Source organism: Acipenser ruthenus, chromosome 53 (assembly GCF_902713425.1).
Source record: "Acipenser ruthenus chromosome 53, fAciRut3.2 maternal haplotype, whole genome shotgun sequence".
Lineage (NCBI taxonomy): Eukaryota > Metazoa > Chordata > Actinopteri > Acipenseriformes > Acipenseridae > Acipenser > Acipenser ruthenus.
In genome coordinates, this window is record NC_081241.1 from 3,777,840 (window position 1) to 3,803,942 (window position 26,103).

The 26,103-nt window shown below is 42.0% G+C and overlaps 1 protein-coding gene across 1 annotated transcript in view; it reads right to left on the reverse strand.

The window, feature by feature from the left end:
* Positions 1-26,103, reverse strand: part of LOC117433086 (trinucleotide repeat-containing gene 6B protein-like) — an 80,213-nt gene that overhangs the window by 30,061 nt on the left and 24,049 nt on the right. The window contains exons 5-10 of the mRNA XM_059016465.1: positions 14,853-14,940; positions 10,669-10,690; positions 10,031-10,351; positions 2,861-3,016; positions 2,485-2,660; positions 1,181-1,255 (exon numbers count right to left, since the gene is read on the reverse strand). Coding sequence (XP_058872448.1) covers positions 1,181-1,255; positions 2,485-2,660; positions 2,861-3,016; positions 10,031-10,351; positions 10,669-10,690; positions 14,853-14,940 — 838 coding nt within the window. The remainder of the gene's footprint in view (positions 1-1,180; positions 1,256-2,484; positions 2,661-2,860; positions 3,017-10,030; positions 10,352-10,668; positions 10,691-14,852; positions 14,941-26,103) is intronic.

Here is a 26,103-nt window from a genome sequence, read left to right on the forward strand (position 1 = left end):
CCCATTTGCCAAGAAGGGATGTTGCCTGGCAAATTGGACAAGGCAACCGAGGTCATTCTTTGGGGACACAGGGAAGCAGTGGGTTGCGAATAACCCCAAAAAATCCCCCCCATCCCCAATCATCAGCTGGTCCTTCAGAATCCATGGTCATCTCAGCTCAAATTAATTTAGCAGATGCTTTTATCCAAAGCTATTTACATACGGGCCACCCGGGAATCGAACCTCAAACACATGGTTGCAAGTCCGGAATCCTAACCACCACTCTACACTGCCGCAAAGACAGGCAACAGGGTTATTATAGGTTCTGTCGGGGGGCCGTTCAAGTTTTCATGCTAATTAGGGCCGCAACGATACAGTAACGTCACGATACGCATCACGATTTGATACTTGCGATGGTCCTGTTGGGCTACTGATGCAGAATAACATCAAATGGTCATTTAATGATGGAGACATTTTGTTAAGACAGAAATCAAAATGGGCTAGGGAAGAGTATGTATTCATACCAGCTATAAAACACAGTCTTAATTCAAGAACCGTTTGGTGAAGTACAATGAGGTATTTTGTGCTTTTGGTCTTGCATCCCATAACAAACAATAGTATACAGACCTCTATGATGATATGCTACATCATGTAAAGAAAGTATCACGATTCACAGATACATATTTTCTAGGCACTTAAAAGGGGGGCGCGACTAATATACCGAAGTAATACTTCTTTAAAATTTGAATACATCAAATTAGTAAATGCTGCTGGAACTATATTGCCCAAGTATGGTTTTGGAAAAATGTTCAGTAAAGCAAAGATATATTCTTGAAGTGTTTGGGTACTTGATAAGCTAAAATAAAATAGGTGAATACAGATGTAGGATGTATAACTTGGTTTTACATTATGTTACTTTTTAAATCCATTCAAGTACTATTTGACAGTGGTTTACACTGTTACTACTAGAATGTACAATACTGTAACAGTATTATATCTATATTTTGGTTTACTTTGACATTGCACTTAAATTTACTTGAACCAATTATTTAGACATTTAAAACAGAATATTTCCTAATACTGAAGTTTGAAAAAGGGGAGGAGCGATTCTTACGGTAATATGATGACCTAGAACCATTACAACAAACTGGATTACACAAGCACACCATCTGACGTGGCAACACCTCTGTCTTGTACGTACCAGGAGTCCCATGTTTGCGAACTGCTTGGACAGAGGGTTCATCCAAGGTTCACCGCTTCCTCCTTTTAAAGGACCCTTGAATTAAAACACAGAACAGTCAGGAACCTTTAGCGTCACCCATGTAGACAGCTAGCTGTTAGTACTGATGCATGCTCGTCTCTAGGAATTTCTTTGCAAAACACTTTAGGGGGTTACTTTAAAAAGGTGGGTTTTGAGAAAAAAAAAAAATTATATAATTTATATATAATTATATATAATATATAAAGCTCAAAGAGCCAGCTTGTAAAGACCAATACAAATCTTTGAACTATTGCGGGAACAGAAAACACCAAGAACACACAGTGGGCAAGTGCTGTAAAACATTGATTGTATAACCTGCAGCAACCATGACCCCAGGGGGATGGCAGTGAGAAGGGTGCAGGTGAAATCTTGAGTTTCTGTAGAAATATGGGACATCGCAAGCAGCACTTCGTCATCTAACATCCAGTGCTGCTGGGCAGAAACTGTGGACTCCACGTCAACATGGCTCCCAATGGTGAGCTGAATATACTGATCTAACCCTTGTTTAAAAGCTAGTTAACAACTTCAAATGAGTATTCAAGTCTGCAAAGTGTTGTTAATCTGTACTACTTGGGACCAATGAACCCTGTCTAAACCCTGTTGTATATTCTGTTTAATAAAGTGTCTGTCAATCATAAATCATTTGAATCATTGGGATTATACTTTACTAATAAAATGTTCAGTTTAGGAGAATACGTATTGCAGGAGTAAAGAGTAGTTAACATCTATCTAAAAAATGTACGTAAAAAAGCATTGTGAAACATCTAAAATAAACATCTCACATGATACTTTGTATTTTAATCCTGCACAAAGCAGCAGATGTCATTGCTATTACAACTTAATTTGTAGTGAAAGAAGAAAAAGCAGATATAAAGTCTTCAACCCTGGGCCACACCCTCCCCTTGCAAATCAGGGAGGTTGCAAGTAAAAAGCACATGGACCGAATCTGACAGCGCAGCAAGATTTACGTGTTAACTTCACACCTCTGCAATAGCAAATAACTCAATTCTGTAATTAAGGGCAATTAAAGCAGACAAATACAATATTTATAAAGACTAAATAAATATATGTGTGGAAAACAAATAACACATAATAATAATAATAATAATAATAATAATAATAATAATAATAATAATAATAATAATAATAATAATAATAATAAACACCCATTGAAAGTTAGATACTGCTTACAATAACAACAATAATAAAAACACACACTGAAAAGTCAACAGTTGCAGCGGTACCTTAATGTTGATCTTCTTGCCCCCTGCCCCTCCTCCCTGGCCCCAGCCGGAGCTGTTGCCCTGGGACCCAGCGCTGTTCCACACCCCCCCCTCCTCATCCTCCTCCCAGCTGGAGTGCCGCTTTGCCGTCACCTGGCTCTCAGCCTCGCCCCAGCCCTCTTGCATAGATTTCGAACCTGCAACATCACATACAAACAAGCCAGTCAGGAATGGGAATAACTCGTATTGCGTAGCAGTTTCACCCATTTCAGGTTGATTAGCCACAGTGTACAGGTATCAAGCTCCGGTGTGCTCACATGTTTATTTTTTTGAATATAAAACAGGTTCAGTGCTTTTGAATATGGCCCTTGGTGTAAGACCAGACTGCTCCACTCACCAGGTTTGATGGGGTTGGGAGAGGGGTTCCCCCAACCTGACGGAGACTTCCCAGAATCCTCGGGATCTCCCCAGCCTGTGCTGCCATCGTTGGGCTTGCACCAGGCAGCTGTGCCGTTATCCACCGGCGGACCAGAGGGGGCACTGCTGTTCCATACTGCCAGGGAAAATAAGGTGAATGTCAGTCACTCACTGGAGCTCATCCGCTCACAATAATTAATGGGAGTTGAAACATGATTTAACAATAGTTTTTCATCTAGACTTTCCCCCTAGTTAGAAGATTTCTCTCTCTCAATACTTGAGAGTTGAAAAGTAAGTTTGTTTATTTAGTTTGCACCTTTGATACAACAGCATCTCAAAGCACTTTACAAGTCAAACTAAAAATTACAATACACTTACAATTAACATGAAAAAAGTTAGTAAAATGAATAGAAAACAACATTGGTAGAGAAATAAAAAAAAGAAAAGAATAACATTTTGAATGAAATGCTGGTCTAAAAAAGTGAGTTTTTAATCTTGATTTAAAAATATGAAGTAACTCTGCATCTCTAATGTCAGACGGTAGTTAATTCCATCATCTGGGAGCATTGTAACTGGAAGCTCTCTCCTTTCCTTTTTGTCTTAATCTTTGGGAGGGACAGAAGACCAGAATTAATTGACCTTAAAATCACGTCTAGGTACATATACAGTGCCGTGAAAAAGTATTTGCCCCATTTGATTTTCTGCATTTTTGCACATTTTTCACATTGTATTGGGTCAGATTTTTTTTGTAAGAAAGAACACAAGAACAAAGTTTACAAACGAGAGGAGTCCATTCAGCCCATCTTGCTCGTTTGGTTGTTAGTAGCTTATTGATCCCAGAATCTCATCAAGCAGCTTCTTGAAGGATCCAGGGGTGTCAGCTTCAACAACATTACTGGAGAGTTGGTTCCAGACCCTCACAATTCTCTGTGTAAAAAAGTGCCTCCTATTTTCTGTTCTGAATGCTTCATCTAATCTCCATTTGTGACCCCTTGGTCCTTGTTTCTTTTTTCAGGTCAAAAAAGTCCCCTGGGTCGACATTGTCTATACCTTTTAGGATTTTGAACGTTTGAATCAGATCGCCGCGTAGTCTTCTTTGTTCAAGACTGAATAGATTCAATTCTTTTAGCCTGTCTGCATACGACATGCATTTTAAACCCGGGATAATTCTAGTTGCTCTTCTTTGCACTCTCTAGAGCAGCAATATCCTTTTTGAAGAAGCAATATCCTTTTTGATGAAGATCCAATAACATTGTGTCAAAAATATGCAAAAATGCAGAAAATCAAGACAAGGGGCAAATACTTTTTCACAGCACTGTGTATATATATTATACACACACACACACACACACACACACACACACACACACACACACACATACATATAAATATCACACACACACAAAAAATTTAAACAGTATATATATTTTCTTCTATAAGAACAGGGCAGCAGTGTGGAGTAGTGGTTAGGGCTCTGGACTCTTGACCGGAGGGTCGTGGGTTCAATCCCCAGTGAGGGACACTGCTGTTGTACCCTTGAGCAAGGTACTTTACCTAGATTGCTCCAGTAAAAATCCAACTGTATAAATGGGTAATTGTATGTAAAAATAATGTGATATCTTTTAACAATTGTAAGTCGCCCTGGATAAGGGCGTCTGCTAAGAAAAAAATAATAATAATAAAAGACATGAATGGTAAAATAAACCAGAGTTGAAAGGTCACAGCACATGGCAGGCACCTCTACAGTGTCCAAGAAACAGGGATCAGAAAGATCAGAAAAAAAACAAATTTGTTTATCTAGTTTGAAGGAAATAAAAAAAGATGTTCAATGACAGTCAAGTAGTTTGTTTCATTTGAGAAAGTTGGGATTTGTTTTCAGACTGTGTACGCTGCATTGTGTGAAAAAAAGTTAAATAAAATGTAAGTATTAATCTTTTTTTAAATGCGCAAGCCCACTTTTGCTTAAATTAGCAAGCACTGTATGTATATGAAGATAGCAACCGTGAGTTTACAGTTACATACGACCTGTGTTCAGAATTTCAACATCTAATTAGCATCATTGCTGTGCATGTATGTCTGTCAAATGGGAAGGCACTGACCAAATGGATGTATACTAAATATTCGTAACATTCCCACTTTTATTCATTTTTTTTCTGCAAGAGACTTCATTTAGTTTTCAAGAGACAGTATTTATACTGCAGTTATGTACTTGTTATGTACTTGTTGTAGTGTTTATGTACCTAACGTTTCTGGCTGTGCTAAGTGGTGGGGGACTGGCTGTTTGCCTGTTGCGTGAGAGAGTGTGGGTTGTGCATTGCTGTTGACTGGTGTTCTGCCTGCACAATGCACACTCAGTAAAAGAGCCATTTGGTGTCTGTCTGACTCCTTTGCTTGATAGACCCCGACAACAGCACTTGTAAGTGCTACAATACCCCCCCCCCCCCAACCACAACACAGCCGACCGCTACAATACGCGGAGAAAACTATTGACAATATATGGCAGCATACAAAAGGGATGTGGGGCTATTTGTTTTAGCAGGGTGCTTAGTGAAAATCAAATACTATCATTCATAAACTTAGAGAGTTGAAAATGTGGGCTGGCTGAGTACTCGCACTGTTCTTAGTGTCCACCAGGTCAAGCTGCTTCCCTCACTACCCTGCTGTGTGTATGATATTATTTTACTCAATATGGGTATGGTACAAGCCCAACGGTGAAATCTATTGTTGTAGCTCATGTCTTAGTCTGAAATTTAAAAAAGTGGCTCATGCCCAAGAAAAGGTTGGACACCCCTGGAATAATGTGTTTGTGCAGCACCACTTGTTGGCTTTTTGAACTAAAGCAGAATATCGAAATGCTCAGATGCCCAGTTTCAGGAACAAACATCTCGGCAGCAACACCACCAATGCTTTTTGGATTTAGATTACCGAGAAACACAATATTTGCAGATAACACTATCATCAATAATTTCCCTACAAGTCACCAATCATGTTGCAGACAAACTCCTGTCTTCAGCACTGTATCTATAGTGTCGTCTGGTTCAGTACTCTTCCTACACAACAGCAACATGAGGAGGAGGAGGAGGAGGAGGGAACAGTCCAACTTGGGAATAAAGTGTCAAGGTGCACTTAGGGCTTACCTGAGCTGGGTGTCTTTCCCATGGCTGGGGGGCCTCCAGGTCCCAGGTTCAAGTCCCTGGCAGGCTGCGGAGCACTTCCAGTTTTCTGCTGCTGATGAGGAGGTGCTTGCTGCTGCTGCTGCTGCGGTGCGGCTGCACTATTCTTGTCCCAGAGGTTCACGCTCTTGTAGTTGTAGCTGCCGGGATCCCCCCAAGCCGAGGTACCATCGTCAATGTCCATCGTCCGGCTGATGGTCTGGGGGGACGGTTCCTCCCAGCCGCTTGGCTCCTCCTCCCCAGGGCCGGGGGGGTGCGCGGGGCCTGCGGTCCAGTTCTGGGTGGGCCGCCCCCCGCTTTGACCCCAAGACCCCTGGAGGGCAGGGTCCTGCTGCTGTTGCTGAATCTGATGTGGGGGAGCTTGTTGTGGCGGCTGTGCCTGCTGCTGCTGCTGCTGTTTACCCCAACCACCTCCCTGCTTCGCACCAGGTTCCCCCCATCCTCTTCCTGGAGGGTCATCCCAACCTGAATTTGAGCTGCCACCACCCCCCCCACCCCAAGCCCCCATCTCCGCCTCCCCTACTCCTCCCAAACCCATTTTTCCCTGCCCCCCTCCCCAACCAGTTTTATTGGCCGCCGGGTCGGGTTCTCCCCAACCGTTGTTGTTTTTACCAGCAGAAATCCAGCCAGAGCTACTGCCCGCTTGCCTCCCCCATCCGGCATCCTTGCCCCCGTCCTTCCAGGACGAATGGGAAGGGGCTGCAGGAACGCTCTTGTCCTCCTGGCTTCCTCTGCCTGGCCCGGGGTTGCCACCTACCCCCCAGCTTGCTGCTAAAGGAGGAGGCTGCTGTGGAGTAGGTTTACTGTAGTCACCCCAGCCCCCTTGATTGCCCCCTTGATTGCCTCCTCCTCCTCTCCTGTCCCTCCACTCTCCCTCTCCCCAGCCCTTGGCTTGATCACTGCTTTGGCCAGGAGGGAGGGGCTCTCCTCCCCAGCCTCCACAATTGCCCCCTGAGTTCTTGGCCTGGACGGCTGCGTTGTTGGCGACAGATGAAGAAGTCGTAGTAGTCATGGTGGGGTGGTTGTTTTTGACAGCAGCGTTCGCAGAGACAGAAGCAGCACTGCTGTGATTGGCAGGGTTACCCGTCAAAGAACCAACAGGAGCGCTCTCCCAGCCTTCCGTCCCTCTGCTGCTGCCATTACCCCCCTTCCTGCCGTCCCCTACAGATGGGGCGGCAATCAGATTAGCAGCATTACACCCCCCGCCGCCACTTCTGGATTCCTCGTAGTCCCACTCCACATTCTGCCTGATTTGGGTTTGGCCCCAACCAGAGTTGGACAGAACTCGAGGATCCAAATCAGTCCTGCTCAGCATGGTCTGTAAGGCCACTTCCGGGTCGGATTGCGGAGGCCTTGGGTGGTGCACCCTGCCGCCGCCCCCCCTCGAGGAAGAGGGGTGACCCCCACTGCCACCGCCTCCTCCAGACCGAGGGTTGCTTCCAGTGCTGCCCTGCCCTCCACCCTCGCTACCGGCCGAGCTGGAAGCCCTACCCCAGCAGGAGGGGGTACTTCCCGGTCCATCTTCCACCTGTAGTCCCTTCTGATTGTCCCACGCTCCAGCAGTGCTGGGATTGGTGGTGGTGGTGGTGGTGGTGTTCGTGACTACAGATGGGCTGCCGCTGTTCGGCCCTCCCGTGCCCCACTCCCCGACCGGAAGGTCCTCTCCCGCCACAGGGGCTCCGCCCCACACTCCCTGAGATACCCCACCGGTATTGTTCCCCCCCTCCCCTGTGCTGCTACCCCATGTTTTACCACCCTTCCCACTGTCCTGATTCCCGTAACCCCAAGATGTAGTAGAAGCAGTCGTAGTAGTGCCGATTCCACCTCGGCTGTCCCAAGGATCAGTCTTTAAACCCTCCACTTTTGGCTGAGATCTCCAGGAGGATTCATCCAAACCTGCCGTTGAGTCACCCCCAAGGCCCCTGCTACCTTCCTCTCCACGGCTGGCCCCATTGCCTGGGTTTATTTTTGGTCCGACAGGCTGCTGCTGCTCCTGGCCCACACCCCATCCCAGGGCCTCTTCCATTTTCTGTCGGTCCCTGGTCGAGGTCTGATGGTGGTGGAGGCGGCTCACAGAATTAGCATTAGAAGATGAAGAAGAGGATGATGAGGAGGACGACGAGGACGAAGGGGTACTAGAGTAAGAGGACGTCATCGGAGGGGAGTTGCTCGAAGCCAACCTCGCCTCCTCTGGCTCTCCTTTCCTCAGCTGTGCTGGCCCCCCGCCACCGGGACCCTCCTGGACCAGGGCGGGCCAGGCCGAGGGGTTGCTATTTGGGTTAAAGTTGGCACCACCTGCGCCTTTCCAACTGCCAATCCCACTATTACCACCAGCATCAGCTGCTGGCAAAGGACTGGAAGATTGAGTGGGTTTGGACTTTGCCCCGCCGACACCACTGCCACCACCACTCCCAACTCCAGCGGTAGCCAGGGTCCAGACCCCTGCACTACCGCTGCCCGGTGCACATTCATTATTCCCCACCGTAGAACTGGAATTGGCTGTCCCTTGCGGTGGCTGTAATTGTGATGGCTGCTGCTGCTGGAGGGCACTTGAGGCACTGGGGTTGCTGCTGCTGTCCACAGCACTGCTGCTCTCTGAAGGTGCTGCCGCCCCACCGCCTGCACCCTCCGCTTCCTTGCCGGCGATGCTCGGCCACTCCTCCAGGTCAGACCCGTCTACGATCACCTTGTCCCAGCCCTGAGGGGGGGCAAGGCCCGTCCCTCCCACCCCCCACGTGGAATTTGCATAATTTGTAGAAGCAGCAGAGGAGGAGGAGGAGGAGGAGGAAGAGGAGCTAGAATCTGAAAAATAATAAATTAAATAAATAAGAGGATTTGTTTTGCCTGCACACAAGAACTGTGTTGAATGACTCTTAGATACTCACACCCAGGACTACCCTTAGACATTACTAAAATGATAATGTTAAATAAATTATTCCTCCCCTACATCTGCATTAACAACGCCCAAGTAACCCTACAGACTCATACTCATTCATGCGTTGTGGGTCCCAGTGCAAGCTTCTATCCCTGGGACTGCAAGCCAAACGCTCCAGCTAGACTCAAATTAGGGAAGCAGTGCTGTGCTTCTTAACCCCCTTCGAGGTATTTAAGCCAGTTAGTTATTTTTGTGTAACTATCTGCAAAAGTTTAAGATCTTTTTTGAGCCTGATAGCAGTTATGTATTTATGTATGGAATGTATTTATTTGAAGTTCTTGGGGGCATGATTACTGAGCTGTACAGAGAGAAGGGAGGGGGGGTAGAGGAACTGAGCCATGTGAAACTCAAAACAAGGAGCTGGGCGTACTGTTAAATATTAGATTCACATTGAAATTGTAGGTGAAAAGAATTGCTGTAACAACGAACTTTAAAAATCTATAAATTCACCTTTGTGATCTGTTCTTTCCTAATTTGTATAGCATACAGCTATGGCCAAAAGTTTTGCATCACCTAGAATTTTGAGAAAAACACACACACACTACTATGAAAATAATTTAGATCTTTTATTTATGATGTAATCAAAGAAACTACAAAATGATATCACAAAAAGTCTTTTGGCCATAGCTGTAGTTTAATCTGAATCAAAGGGTTCACACATTCTTCAGAACAGCAAACCCAGTCTGCTTTCTGAGGTAAACGTTTTAAGCAGTATATAAAAACTTGAGCTTTTCAGTCCAACAATTTAAACAAGGTATAGGTATATTTCTCTATGGAAGGTCTTTGTGACCAAAATAAGACCTTTAGCTAGCCACTTGGAGGAAGGGCAGTCCGTTTAGCCATGGATTCCCAGTGGTTTCATTTCCCCTAACTCAGTTAGGGGAACGCTTGCATCAAAACAAGCGAGCATAGATGGACCGAATGGCCTTTTCTCGTTCTAGAATTTATGTTTCTACATGCAGAATTGCGCTCAAGATTTTTCACATTTGGCTATGAACACAATACAAAAGCCGGCCGAGACGAGAAGCTGCTGGGTACTGACCTGTGTGGACTCCACTGTCCCCTTGGTTAGTTGCGGAGGATTGGGGGTGGGTGAGGGGAGCCTGCCCCCCGCCCCCCAGGAGAATGCAGGATGGGGGAGGGGGCTGGCCACGCTTCAGCAGGACTTTGTGGTCCTGCTGGCAGCGGAATCTCGGGGGCACCTCCCTGGGCATGTAGCGCTGCGCCGGGGCGCTGGGCGGCTGTCCGTTCGGCACCGCCACCCTCTTGGCATTGTTGCCACCGTTGGCAGGTGGCACGGGGCTGCTGCCAACAGGGCTGGCGGCCAGCGGCTGGGCGGGGCCCGGCTTTGTCACCTCGGGCACTGGAAGGGAGAACATTAGGGTTTTAATTTCTTTTTTTTTTTTGTTAGTGCCCATTCTTTTATCCCCCAATTTAGTTCCCTCACCACAGCAATTCCCCACAAAGCTCAGGAGAGCAGAGGGTTCAGAAGACAGTCTCTGATCCTAGACTAAGGCCATTGCCTTTTTCACACCCAGGAACAAGAGCAGATTCACATTGCAAAACACTAAACATTTGTTCTAAATAAAATTGTACTAGATACGAATTTAGGTATGAAAGAATATAAAAACACAAGGCAACAGTCTTATAGAGGACTCCAAAAATTAAAACAAGCCCTACCTTTGGTTTTTTGTTCTGCAACCTGGAGAAAAGGACAGAGACAAAAAGGCAGTCAGGCATTTGACTCAAGGCAGGGGTGTGTAATTTCTGAAAGAAACTTCTTGTCCAATGGACAAAATGCTAGAAAAAATCTACTTGTCCTTGTGGCAAAATGGTTTGCAGTGCACAGGTGTAGAGGTGATGCAGTGCTCAGGAATAAGAAACACAACACAGTTCACAGTGAAAAACAGCTCCTTATTTGTCCTGGGTTGCTTGTTGGCAACCTTAAATAATACCTGGCTCTACACAACAATGTGTACAGTGCAGGTAAACCACGGGATTCAATCCCGAAATAATACTAATAAATCACACACACGATCACAATTCCAATAGTGAGTGCTCCTAGTGCAAGTGGTGACTTAATACAATAATCTGAAAACAGTGCAGTGTGGGTTTGATGCTGGCGTTTAAATCTAAAAAATATGTAAAATATGATAAATGGCAAACTAGGTTAGCAACACTAAAAATTAAGATTTTGTGCCACGGAAAGTTTGTCTTGAAATGCTTCTAACAGTAAACTTCACTTTTTTAAACATCCCAACAAGTACATGTTTGACCACAAAGTTTCTAATCCGCTAATACCTTAGAGACACGAGGCAGAGAAAGGAAGATTTCCAGAAAACTATAAAAACTGTACCAGCCTCGTACCAAGGAGACTCTGAACGCAGCAGCGAACGACATCCAGAGCATAACTAGGACATCCAGACTATAACACTAAGACAGGACTTAATGGCTGCTAAAAATGGATTGTTAGATTTTTTGAGGTACAAAATAATGAAAGCTAGATGTACAGTATTTATTGAAAGTACTGATGTTGCATTTTACCCATCCAAAATACATTTTAATCACATAGCATCTAAATTGGAGTGTAAATTGCTCAAATGACCCAAAATCATATGTAGAGCGCAGTAATCACTGCGCCCCCTAGAAAGTGACATGCCCCTCCAGTTGAGAACCGCTGTTTTAAAACATATTTTCTTAAGTCCTCACTCCTGTTATGCTGAATTTTTTTTCCGATACAGCACCAATTCCTGATATCTAAAATCACTTCCTTTACTGTAAGTCACATGGTCCGACTGCAGTCAAGACAATCATAATAAACCAACACAAATCTAATAACGATAAGAAAACAGATTATCGCTTCTTTAAACATGTACTGATAATCGGCAAACATACAAAGTAGCAATCTAGGAAAAAAAGCAATGAAGGTTAAACTAAGATTCAGCAATTGAACGATTAAATAAAATAGCGAACAAAAAACATTAGATTATCATAACTCTGGTTCCCCGAAATACGAATACTAACCATTACAAATGGGTGTTTCCCTTTAAGACACCCAAACCTGAAAACTTTATACCAAAGACGTGGCTGCTGCTCCGCCCCCGAGAGCATGAAGGAGTTGCGCACACCAACAACGATGTCATTTTCCTTCAGGGATTGAGACCATGAACACTGCGACCCCGAAGTTAATGGTTAATATTCCTATTTCAGGGAATCAGGGTTATGATAACAACCTAACGTTCCCTTTCAAGAAGTGAATATTAACCATTACAAAATGGGAAAGCATACCCAGGTGAACTGCCTGGAGTGGGAAGAGGTTCTGTTATGCCCATAGCAGAAGCTTGTGGGCTTTACGGACTGCGTGACCGCAAACCACCCCGGTGGTTGATGTAGGACAAAATCCTAGGGCTGCTGCTTCACCTGAGGCGCAGCCCGTGCCTGTTGCCTAGGCACAGGGAGCTTGAAAGCACGCCTGCCTCCACGGAAAGCAGGTGCAGGCTGTCTCTGGGCAGATCCCGTGCACAATGGTACCACTGCAGCATCTTGTTCACCAGTGGGCCAAACGTGTGATTTGGGGTGACCGGAGCATCCAACAGCGCTGTTTTGCCTCCATCAAGCACGCGTGCTTGGGAGATCCAAAGCTGCCTGCGAGCAACCACCAACGCTGCCATATTCCTGCCTATTGCCTGTCCACTGAGTTTGGACAGTCGGAGCAGGTTCCTGGAGAGCAAGCGCAGCTCATCCAGCTGTTGAAACAAGGGCTTGTGGGTCTCGGAAACGGACTCAATGAGTGTGCCTGCTTGTTCTGACACACTGCATCCTTGGATAGCAAGGAAAGGTTAGTAGGCTACACAGCCGCAATGGGTGCCCCTACTAGCGGAAAATGGGTCAGACCCAGTTTGTCGGCTTCAAACACCTTGTAGACAGAGTCCAACGAACGGGAAACAGACACAGCTATAGATGGGTGTTCCCATGTGGACTTGAGCTCAAACAGAAAAAACAGGTGGACCAGAGGGGCAGCAAAGGCAACAGTAGGTTGCTCATCATAAATATGAGTGCCTCTCTTCTTTCGCAGCAGGCCACCGTACCTGCAGGACTGTAGTAGACCGCTGCATCAGGAGGTATAAGCTTGCACGATAAGGAGAGCTGTGCCACCGGAACACTGTCCGATTCCGCATCATCAGATGGGAGCCCTGCGTCTTGATCGTCAGCCCACAATAGACAACATATCACCCTACAGATCATACGGCTCTGCCTGAAAAGGTGCAGGTGAGGCGGGAGGAATGGGAACTGGTGGTATCGGTGGGGCTGAACGCTCTTGCAGCATACCGCAAAAAACAGGTCTCTAGTTGTTTTTTCTCCGGAAAAAGCCGAGAACCATTCAATGGCCGAGTGATATCGATAGGAGCCGAGATAAGCCGGGAAAAAAAAAGGGGGGGCGTATCTCATGAATACAGATAGCCCCGACACCACATAGATAACACGGACATAAACAACCAAGATAGCTGCTTCTGCATCCAGCACTCAAAGAATATCAGACATTTGCAGAGCTTTTTTTAGATGTTATAGTAATAAAATAATGACTTGGATCGCATTATTGAGGAGTTTGGTGATAAAAACGAGTGATCAGGAGATGATATATCGGTATGCACTACTATCAAGAGGTATGTGAAAAAAACAGCGAACGAGGGGTGGGGCGGGGCTGGAGAGTACTGAGTGTCCTGAGACGCGATGGACCGCAATGGGTTAACAGGGATGCCCACCTGTAGAACAGCCACTGGCTAACCTTCCAGTCAGTACAGACAAGACTGGACGCAGCCTGCTTGTAAAACAAGCCTTTGTAAAAGTGTGCTGATCGCTACATAAATACAGCATCAGGCTGCAAAAGTAGGCACACCCACAGTAGCTGTTTGGTTACAGAGAGAGAGAGACAGAGACAGAGACAGAGACAGAGACAGAGAGAGAGAGAGAGAGAGAGAGAGAGAGAGAGAGAGACACACAGAGAGAGAGAGAGAGAGAGAGAGAGAGAGAGAGAGAGAGAGAGAGAGAATATTAATATAATACACACACAACTGGAACGCAAGGTGAACACGGTTGAACCAGAAAATAAATACGTGTGTCTGTATTTATTTGAGTAGAAGATTTCACAGCCGCCTGAGTGCTAAGGATCCCACAACGGACAGCACTGGAGCCACAGGCTTCCCGCGGGGCAATAGACCGCGCGCGGCAGAAAATACAAGAAACTAGAAAGAAACCAAACCATTTTTACTTCAGCAATTCAATATTATTAATTCATCATTTAAAAGCAAAGCTCAAAAAAAAGGTAATTACAAAGGTGATAATTTTCTATCAACACTTTCTCAAGTATTCAGGTTCAGCTGAAAAGGTAAATGGCATCGTGGTCAGTGTGCAGCTCCCACACTGCTCTGACGAGAAGTCTTTGGTATAAAGTTTCGGGCGTCTTAAAGGGAAACACCCATTTGTAATGGTTAATATGCCTTACTTGAAAGGGAACTCTGTACACAAATCTGTTTCCACAGACCATGACTGTTACGAATCTTGGACTAATCTTACTTTAGGCAATGCTATGAATGAAGTGGGTTAAAAAGCCCAATTTGTGGTACACAGGTAACTCAACATCTCTATGGATAGATCCGAATACAGAATGCATGCTTCAGTATACACTGCAGTTCACTAAATATTCAAGCAAAACACACATTACATCGAACATGTTTTAGTATAAACTAACACACACATCCAGTATTGAACCATCCCTACAGAATGGGTTTTCATGACAGGTAACAGCAAACTAAACTATTTTAATATTATTAAAAATGGTGCATAAACAGGAACGAGAGGCTCACCTTCTGAGCAGCCTCTTTCTTCTTCTTATCGTCTTTCTTCCTTTTTTTGTCTTCCATGAACTGCTGCTCCCTGTCCGGCTGTTTCTCTCTGCAAGAGGAAGGGAAAAAGTAAGCCTGGGTGTTACCATGAGCAACCTTCATTTCCATCCACCACTTCATAACATAATGGCACTCGCAAAACACCTTGAAAATTCAATGAGGAACGCTGATCTCAACTCTGTTTATTTGATACAAATGAAACAGCGTATGAATGAACTGGATACCGGCACAAACAAAAAGAAATAAACAATGATGTTGTGTTTGACTGTTATTCATGCCAAGCCAACAGCCGTTCACATTTAAAAAGGTAGGTTAGTTTTTTCATCTGTTGTTAGTTGTGTGTGGTTTCATTGCTGTGCAAGTAATGCTGTGTATAGACAAATTAGAATGGGGCAGTCCCTTGGCAATATAAATTAACTTTTTCATGTTGCATAAAGCAAAATAAGAGCAAGACCTTTTTATTAAGATTCCAAAAGCACTAGCCTGTAACATTCAATACCAATACATTGTAAAATGACCTTCACACGGGACATTATTAAATAAAGAAATGATATCCAGCATAATGATTCATTCATTTGAACTCAGTTTTATCAATGCTCCAACTAGTATGCAAATATTGCTTAAGTAACAAAATATGATACAGGCACACACAGGCAAAACCTTGAATGACTTACAGGTCTTGAAATTAACTTCTCCATCCACTCACCATCAGGGCTAATGGAAGGAATAATCCACCAGCCCCAGATACATTTCTACTGGCCCAGTATAATGTATATTGATAGCTCACCACGAATGCGGGGTTTGTGTTTCAATGTATGCTTAACATAAGAACATAAAAAAGTTTACAAAACGAGAGGAGGCCATTCAGCCCATCTTGCTCGTTTGGTTGTTAGTAGCTTATTGATCCCAGAATCTCATCAAGTAGCTTATTGATCCCAGAATCTCATCAAGCAGCTTCTTGAGGATCCCAGGGTGTCAGCTTCAACAACATTACTGGGGAGTTGGTTCCAAACCCTCACAATTCTCTGTGTAAAAAAGTGCCTCCTATTTCCTGTTCTGAATGCCCCTTTATCTTACCTCCATTTGTGACCCCTAGTCCTTGTTTCTTTTTTCAGGTTGAAAAAATCCCCTGGGTTGACATTGTCTATACCTTTTAGAATTTTGAATGCTTGAATCAGATCACTGCATAGTCTTCTTTGTTCAAGACTGAATATATTCCATTCTTTTAGCCTGTCTGCATACGACATGCCTTTTAAACCCGGGATAATTCTGGTTGCTGCTCTTTGCACTCTTTCTAGAGCAGCAATATCCTTTTTGTAACGAGGTGACCAGAACTGAACACAATATTCTAGGTGAGGTCTTACTAATGCATTGTAAAGTTAACATTACTTCCCTTGATTTAAATTCAACACTTCTCACAATATATCCAAGCATCTTGTTGGCCTTTTTTATAGCTTCCCCACATTATCTAGATGAAGACATTTCTGAGTCAACATAAACTCCTAGATCTTTTTCATAGTTCCCTTCTTCAATTTCAGTATCTCCCATATGATATTTATAATGCACATTTTTATTGCCTGCATGCAATACTTTACACTTTTCTCTATTAAATTTCATTTGCCATGTGTCTGCCCAGATATTAAAAGGGAAGAGAGAAATTGCAAGAACAAGAAACTACTGGAACATGTACAAATTACATTAATTGTGACCACTGAGCAGGTCATAGAGTTAGAACACAAATACAAGTATGGGACACATTTCCAAGCATGTCCCCCCCCCCCTTGACTGCAAGCTTGAAATGTGCCGTCACTTCAAGACAGATAAACTCTTCCGATTCATTTCCGAGACAGAAACTCTTCCGATTCATTTGAGCCAGCTAATCTCTTGTTGAAAATGCGACATACTAAACCTGTTTTTTAAATATAGTACTTAAAAGCAGATTTTATTCTATGACACATTTCATGAATAGCTCTATTGACAAACTGAATAGTTTAAATTTAATTGCAGTAATTATTCAAAACCGGCAAGCATTAAAATATTAAACAATAGGATAAGAACATAATTTCTGAATTCAAATTAACTTTTAAAAAACAGTAGTCATAACTGCCATCACCAAAAAAGTAAAATATGAATCCACCTTTAATTGTACATAAAAACATTAGGGTAAGTGTAACGATTAAGCCCATGCACCTATTAAGCCCACCACCACTTAATTATCAACAGAAAAAATTACTTTTTTCAATCTTGATGAATCCAGTGGGTTGCTCCACCCATCTTACTTTATTTAAAATCAACCAATGTTTTTAAGATACAAATACTTTTCTGTCTACTTCCTGGTGGCCATGTCTCCAAGCAACTAAAGAAAACTTTTTACATATTTTTTTGATGGATTGAAAAGTTAAGTATTAATGCTTTTTGTAAATTAAAGAGATTAAATGTTGTTGGGTAACATGGAAAGCAGTTTCAATGCAATATAAAGATACACGTGTTTGCAGGTTTGTACACTCTTAGTTTTAAAAGGAGATTATCAGAGGAGGTATAGTAACTGGTAAATGCGAGATTGCAAGATTGCATTTAATTGCACGGACGACGACCGTCTGACTGCAGGAATAAACACAATCGCACATTGCTGGAGGAACCGATGCACTCAAGAGATAACATAGGTCAAGCCCAAAAGAACAAAGGGCCACACCAAGATAACACCATCTTAGGCAGTGTGAGCCAGAACCAGTTCTCTTTACCACACGTAAACAAGAGCCCCCTTTGCATCTAGTTCACATCAAGAAACTACTCACTACTAATTCAAAAACTTCTTCAAATGTTCTGAATCTTAGTTAGAAAATCTGTCCAATTAGTACTTTTATAAGTAATATTATCGTCTACAAAGATGGGTTACCTGAAATTTTGGAAACTGAATATGTGCTAGGTTTCAGATTAGTCACATGGTAGTATACTTAAAACAAAAGAGTCTAAAATTATGCATATTCCATACCTTCTGGTGACTTTTTTCTTACTTATATGAAAAACTCATTAGCAATATTGTACATGCTTTTCTGCAATTTGATGTAGGCTTTAAAGGTACACAACCACTTCAGAGCACTTAGCCACTGTAAATGTCAATGTGCTCTGTCCCCAAATTTAATATATCCCCAATGACCATGAATAAAATTATCTGAAGAGGTCTTGTATTTTTTATTAGAAGAGTAAGCTAATTATATAAATTGTACCTTATAATTACTAAATGGTGTTGTACCCATTAAGCCCATTTAGGTGATAATCAAAACTAAACCAATTTTAAAACATGTCATTTAAAAGGCATGTTATTTTATTTTAACATGCACACAGGATGAGTAAAAAACGTCAAAACCGCAGTTCATGCCCTCGCATGTTGGAGGTGTGTTACTTCTATCAAGGCGGCACCATCACCAACCTAAGTCACGGATAGCCAGGAAGTTTAGACAGAGAGTCACCGAAAAGGTCAAGGTTGAGGGACATCAGGGACTTGAGGTTCATTTAACTGCAGCAGTAGTGTGACATTTGAAACTGTCTCCAGGTAGCGTAACTTACAAACCTTAACAGTAAATAATAGGCTTAGCTCACCTTTGATATTACAGCAGGCTACAGCCTGTAGGTCAAAATTAGCCATAAGCAGTGCTTTTTAGGCTAAATATCAGTGTAGGTTAAGTGCTCGATTGAAATATCTGACTTGATTGCTAATTCATATTTCTAGAAACATTTGGTTTAGTTTAAAGCACTTTTCTATATCATGTAGGTCCTACAGTAGCTCAGTGGGGTTGAGGGGTTTACTAAAGATGATCTTCTAGATCTTGTAGAAGAATATATTAAGTCCACCAACATTGAATCGTAAACAACCAGAGACCTGGAAGGAAGTGGTGTGCCAGGTTCATGAGAGATCATCCAGAGCCGACAGTCAGAAAATCTGAACAATTTTCACATGCAAGAGCCAAGGCAACGCCAAATCCTACTATACTGGAGCGCTGGTTTAATGAAATCCTTACAAACGCACTGAATGAAAACAGTGTCCATGACAAACCACAACACATTTAATGTAGATGAAACCGGCTTCATCACAGACCCTGCATCTGACAAAATCCTGGCTCCAAGGAGGATAAAAAAAATGTCCACCAAATCCCTGGGGGTAGTGGAAGAGAACAAATAACCGTATGCATGTCTGGCGGCTGGGAGAAGTCTGCCTCCATGCATAATATAAAAAGGTAAACACCTCTACATCACATGGGGTCACAATGGTCCACAATTAGCAAGGTATGCTGTGCTTGATCATGGCTGGATGGACAGGTCACTAAAGACTATTCTCAAAATCTGTTTTTGACAGTCCTGCAAGGTCTCCGATATGAAGTTTCCTAGTCCTTATTTTTGGTGAACATGCTTCACACGTCTCTCTGAAAAATGTGCTTCTCCTGGGGCTCCCATCTCACCTAACTCATCTTTTACAACCCGTAGACAAAGCTGTGTTTGGAGATGTAAAACAAATAGTGGAGAAGCTACGATGTCATGCATGTCAGTCGTGACAAGATCAGAAAGATTTTCCATTTAAGCTGAAGGATGTGCTTGATGTGGCTTTAAAGTCACAAAATGTGTTAATTAAAATCTATTTGTATATATTTATAAAAAAAATTTAAAAATTTGGTAATATGCAGTGTTTAAAGGGTAATAAATTATTTATCTAAACAAAACAAAAACACTGCACTTAATAGGAACACACATGGGCTTATTGTACATGATGTCCCTATTAAGACCAGTCCAGATTTCTCATATTTTGAAAATTATTTTATCAAAATGTATATGAAGTCACGAAACTACAAATTAAGATGAATCTTTCATTTACGCCACTCAAATGGCAGAAAACCTGAGCTAAATATCTAAAAAAGGGTTCAAACTAGATTTGGTGGGCTTAAAAAGGTACACTTACCCCTATCTATAGGAAATAAAGTATAGCACATAAATGAACTTTCAAATTGTGCCTGTTGCTACTGTAAATCAATCAAGACTGTGAAAAGCTGCTGTAGACAAAGAAACCATGAACTACTGGAGGCTTTATGCCATGGGCTACACTATTTATGTTTAGTGCTTTTTATACAAAAGTAAAATCGCAAAGCACTGTACAGTACCTAGCAGGAAAAAAACAAACAATACCATTTGTATAGCATGTCACACAAACGACTGCCAGTCAGACCATTTGAATAACAGTATACACAACAGAAAAGCAGCAATTTTAAAGTTACATTAACCCTTTGCGGTCCATTGTCGGACTGGGTCCGACATTGCAATTATTCCTCACAGGTCCTTTGTCGGACTGGGTCCGACATCATTATAGCAACGCAATAAACGGGTCTCTAGTTGTTTTTTCTCCGGAAAAAGCCGAGAAAACCATTCAATTGCCGAGTGGGAGCGACAGGAGCCGTGCCAAGTCGAGGGGGGGGGGGGGGGGGAGGCATATCTCATGAATAGTCATACATGGTATCTGGTATCAGATAACGGGGGCAGTCGTAAGTAAACAAGTTGGCTGACTGAATCAGCACACAGAAAACATAGACATTTGCAGAGCTTTTTTGAGATGTTATAGTAATAAAATAATGACTTGGATCGCATTATTGAGGAGTTTGGTGATAAAACGAGTGATCCGGAGATGATCGATCGGTATGTACGACTATTATTATTATTATTTATTTCTTACATAGGTGAACGCTATAGCAAACGAAAGGGTGGGGCGGGGCTGGAGATGCCTAGTGAGTGCTTTGTTGATATGAAGGCCATTTAAACCCGTTTGACTGTGGGAAAAAAAATACTTTTAAACAGCGCGTCTAAAATTAACTGCGCGTGTGAAAATTAATTAGACCTGACGTGCCTGACGCGCAATTAATAAATGGACAAGGGTTAAAACCGACTAAGATAAGAAAGCCATTTTATAAAAAAAAAAAGAATTTGAAAATTGTAACAGTCCCAGCCCTGACAAACTAAGGCAGAGCATCCTGTTATCTCAGAGCGCGGTTTGGAAGATACAGGGTCAGTAACTCCTGCAAATAACAGGGTGCTAATCCATTCAGGGCCTTGTAAATATACAGCAAAATCTTAAAAGCAATTCTATACTGCACAGGCAGCCAGGTTTTAGTCCGTATTCTAGCGGCAGTATTCTGAATAAGCTGCAAGCAGGATATCGCACGGTTTGGCCCACCAGAAAAAAGTGCATTACAATAAATAAATTCTAGATGAAACAAAAGGCATGCATTAGTCGCTCAGCATCAGATACGGAAATAATTGGTCCAAGTTTGGCTATATTTCTCAAATGGTAAAAAGATACTTTAGTAACTTCCCTAATATGAGTTTCAAATGATAGATCAGGATCAAAGATGACCCCCAAACTCCTAATTTCTAGTTTTTAGGGTTGAGCACATGTAATCCCACATTTCCTTTTAGTTGGTTCTGTGAGCCCACTAGCATGACCTATTTTTTTTATCTGAATTCAACACTAGAACATTGTGACATCCAGTGCTTGATGACTGCAAGGCAAGTACCTAATAACACCCCGACAGAAGAAATTCCTGGCTTTAGGGATAAATATAATGCAGATAATGTCACCCAAAGGTAGCATATATAATGAAAACAACAAGGGACCTAGAATCGAGCCCTGTGGAACACCACAATCAACATCCAATAATGCCGATTTTACCACCCCAATAGAGACAAACTGAAACCTATCAGAAAGATAAGATTTGAACCAGGATAGGACAAGGCCAGACAGTCCCACTGTGCTTTCAAGATGATTCAGTAGGATGGAATGGTCTACAGTATCAAAGGCAGCACACAAGCAATAAAAATGTGCATTATAAATACCATATGGGAGATACTGAAATTGAAGGAGGAATCTATGAAAAAGACCTAGAGTTTGTTGACTCAGAAATGTCTTCATCTTGACAATGTGGGGAAACTATAAAAAAAAGGCCAACAATATGCTTGGATATATAGTGAAAAGTGTTGAATTTAAAATCATGGAAGGTAATGTTAAAACTTTACAATGCATTAGTAAGACCTCATCTAGAATACTGTGTTCAGTTCTGGTCACCTCGCTACAAAAGGATATTGCTGCTCTAGAAAGAAAGCGACCAGAATTATCCCTGGCTTAAAAGGCATGTCGAATGCACACAGGCTAAAATAATTTAATCTATTCAGTCTTGAACAAAGTAGACTACGCAGCGATCCGATTCAATATATAGTTATTGAGGACTTTAGGGTCCAAATTGTGTTTCTTAAGCGTAAGCTTTACCACAGCTACCTTAAGTGCTGAGGAAACTATACCGGAGGAAAGTGAACCATTTATCATTTTTAAAACGTGGGTATTAATAACACCAAGAACATCTTTTAATAGTTTTGTAGGAATAGGACCAAGAGAGTGTATAATAGCTCTCATATGTTGAACTAGCTGTGTCAGTTCCTGTAAGGTAATCAAAGAAAAAGCCCCCATAGTAGCCTTAATAGGTATAGTTAGTAAAATTGTGCTGGAGTCCTCCTTAATAGAAGGTGTCTGTGAAATCTCATTTCTGATGTCTAGTATTTTATTTTTAAAAGAAAAGTAAAGTCATTGCAGCCAATGTCAAGGGTAGGACTATTAGGGGAAGGATTAATTAATTTATCTAGGGTAGTGAGAAGAAATCAAGGATTATTTTTATTTGTTTCAATTAAAATTAGATTAATATGATGATCTAGCCAATGCCTTCCTATATTTAACCAGGTGGCCCTTCCATGTGATATAATGAATGTGCAGTTTAGATTCCCGCCACCCCCGTTCTAGTTTACGACCCTCGAAATTCATCCTACGAGTTGTACCATTAAAACATGGTGAGTTTTTTTTTTTTTTTTTTTTTTTTTTAAAAGACACTCAGGAGTTTTGATTGGCACTACAGTTTCTAAGATACCAGTCAAGGTGGTGCTGTAGGTATTAACCAGCTCATCTACTGATGAGGACTCAGAGAGTGATAATGAGCGCAAGACATCAGAAACCTTAACAGCAGTTGAAGAATTAATTACCCAGGATTTAAATGTATGGTCCACAGTCTTTGTAGATACTGACAGATTCACCTCAAAAAGAATGGCAAGATGATCAGAAATACCAGGATCTAGGGTTATAACATTCTTAACAGCTAAACCACGAGAAATTACCAGATCTAAAGTATGGCCACGATTACGCGTAGAACCTTTGACATGCAGGATATGATCTAAGGAATCCAGTAGCCTAAAAAATTCCAAGGAGTCAACGTCAGAGTCAGTGTCAACATGATGGTTAAAATCACCCAATAAAAGAATCCTATCATATATGACTGTCAATATAGATAGCAGATCCCCAAATTCAGTCAGAAATAGCAGGTTTGACTTAGGTGGTCGATAAATAAATAACTACAATATGAACAGGTAACGGACTGTTTAATGTCAAGGTTAGAACTTCAAAAGATGAATAACCTTCAACAATTTCCTGTTTGATTCTAAGTTCACTACAGAAAACAGTAGCAAGCCCACCGTCCCGCCCAGTAGAGCAAGCTTTCTGGGAAAAAAAAGAATAGTCAGGTGCAGGGCGGGCGCGAAATAACAGACTGCACAGGCAGCAACTGCCACAACGCCTGTATGCCTGCCCGTCATTGCCGCCGGTGTCCCTCAGCACCAGCACATCCCATCTAACACCCATTCACAAACTTGCTCAGCGTCAGCTGGCCCGTTCTGTCACAATTCAACTGAATTCTGTCTAATCTCATCCTGCGAGAATTACTCATCATAATAAATGTATTATTGTTGACATTCCTTTTACTGCGCACCTCCCAGCACTAAGCCCCGAGAAAGATGCACTGTATCATTGGTTAATGAAGTGCAAACAGAGGGAGGGACGCTGTTAGACTGAGCTCAATATGACCGCGCCTCCAGGAATTTTCAATCGCACATGTTCACTAGCAGTGTCAATTTGATTTTGTTTGTGAGCACCATGCTAACTCAAAAACTTTTAAAAGTGGGAAGAAGAGCTGTCTAAAGCGGCAGCGAAGTGTTCTAGGATTTACCTAATGTTCAGGTAAGAAATGGGTGCACAACAATTTATCCCCGACAACATAATAAATGATGGACGATAATAATAATAATAATAAATAATAATGTGAACTTACATCAAGTATTGCAGAAATTGGTTGTGCCTTCATATGTTGAGAGCCACTTGCACACTTTGCATTCCACTGTGTTTGAATCATTTAGGAATTTCACAAAAAAATATCAAAACAGCAATGGGTTTTCCGGCCATTTCTGATTGATTCTATGCTTAAAATTACAATACTTAAATACAACGTTGCAATACATTCCAACTAGGGGTGTAAATGGTTTAGAGTTTAAACATTAGAAAAGAGTCAAACGTTTTTAATTTGTTTAATCGTTCAAACTGTCAAAAATGTTCAGGTCAAATATTAAAAAGCGGGTGTCTGCAAATAACGGCTACTCAGTTGTTTTTTTTTTTGTATTAGTTCCTGCCTGTGTCACGTGGCATCATTGTCATTGGATATTCTCCCAATGTCCAGCATGCTTTTGGTCATGTGACTAGTCGTCTTCTACTTGAAGATGGATCGAGCGTGGAGGAGGTGGGGCCCAGACATGCAAGCGAAATGTGATAATTCGGGCTGAAAACATAACAGTTAATTATTGAGACGATCGCAAATGGCATGCAACCAATTTCAATTGTGGAGGATACCGGATTCAACTTTGATGTCTTTTGTTGAGCCAGGCTTTTTTTTTTTTTTACTGTTGCCAGTCACATAAGTACAAACTATTGCAATTAGTAAATACTTTTTTTAATCTGAATATTGATTAAAATCGAAAATCAATTTTTCGATCGATTACATTCCTCATTATATACATCAATATGAATACTGGACATTATTTAAGTTTATCAGTGAAAAAGCACCAAACGCCCTGCCTTGCTATTTACAGTATTTCTGCCACATACAAGCAGTGGGCGTGTTCTTCTTTTCCTGCTCGTGTTAACTAGCATCTGATTTGCAGGTCCCATCCTACCAGCGAATCGGTTTTGAAAATGCTTTGTAAGTACACGCCCCTCTGTGTATTCACTGTATAAACAAACAAAAAAAGCTCACTGCCTTGAATCCAGAGCAGGACGACAGGCTTCCTGGAAAACAGCTTGTAAATAAATTGGGCACATTGAAGAAAACTGACTGTATATAGTTTGCGCTTCTTTGGAGTTTCAAAATGAACTGTATATAGTGACTATTTAACAATACTCAATACACAATCAGTGATGTTAAACGCAATTTTGGAGTAAGGATCAGCTAGCGGGTATGCATGTTGTGATAAGTAAATCAATTTATTATTACTATTATGATGTTGTAGACAGGGATTTCCGCATTGTGTTTCACAGATAATGAAGGTTAGGTGGTACAGTATTAACAAGATGCAATGCGTGATGCTGCAGCTGTCACTGAATAAATTTAAAAAAGACGTTTATCATATATATTAGATTATAGATTGTCACATGTACTGTAATGTGTTTGTAATAAATATTTTAGTAACGCTCTTTTCTTCTCCTGACGCTACCAAGGCATAAGTGCCCCTCGCATTCAATTGTTGTGCACAAGCTTTCACTTAACTGCAATGATATTGATGATGTCGTGGGAAGAGGAATGCACCGAAAATGTGTGACCAATTAATCGATTGCTATCTTGAGGCTTAACTGACAGCCCTAATCAATTGCATTTAAGGAGAGGAGAAAAGCCAATGCAAAAGACTAATTTACAGACATATATGCAGTCATTTATAGAAATCCATTTATTTTAAAATGCTCAGAGCCTTTGCAGCTAACGCACTTCCCCGAAGATGGCCGACTTCCGGTTTTCGCCTGCTGTCGAGACCGCACAGAGGGGACGCATACTTACACAGCATCTTTTCAAAATGTTTTTAGTTTAACCTATATATATTTTTAAAGTTTAAATGTGTATTAAATTAAACAGAATCTAGCACACCTAATTCTAAATCTTTTCATGTCTTCAGTGTATATAAATTGCTCATTTATATACAGTTCAATGACCATTACTGTTTTGTAATTCGGTGTTACTCCCCCCAAAACACCAACACTAAAAACAAACACCCAAATTTGGTAGATTAGTTTTGCTCAAATCCTTACACACAAAAAAAA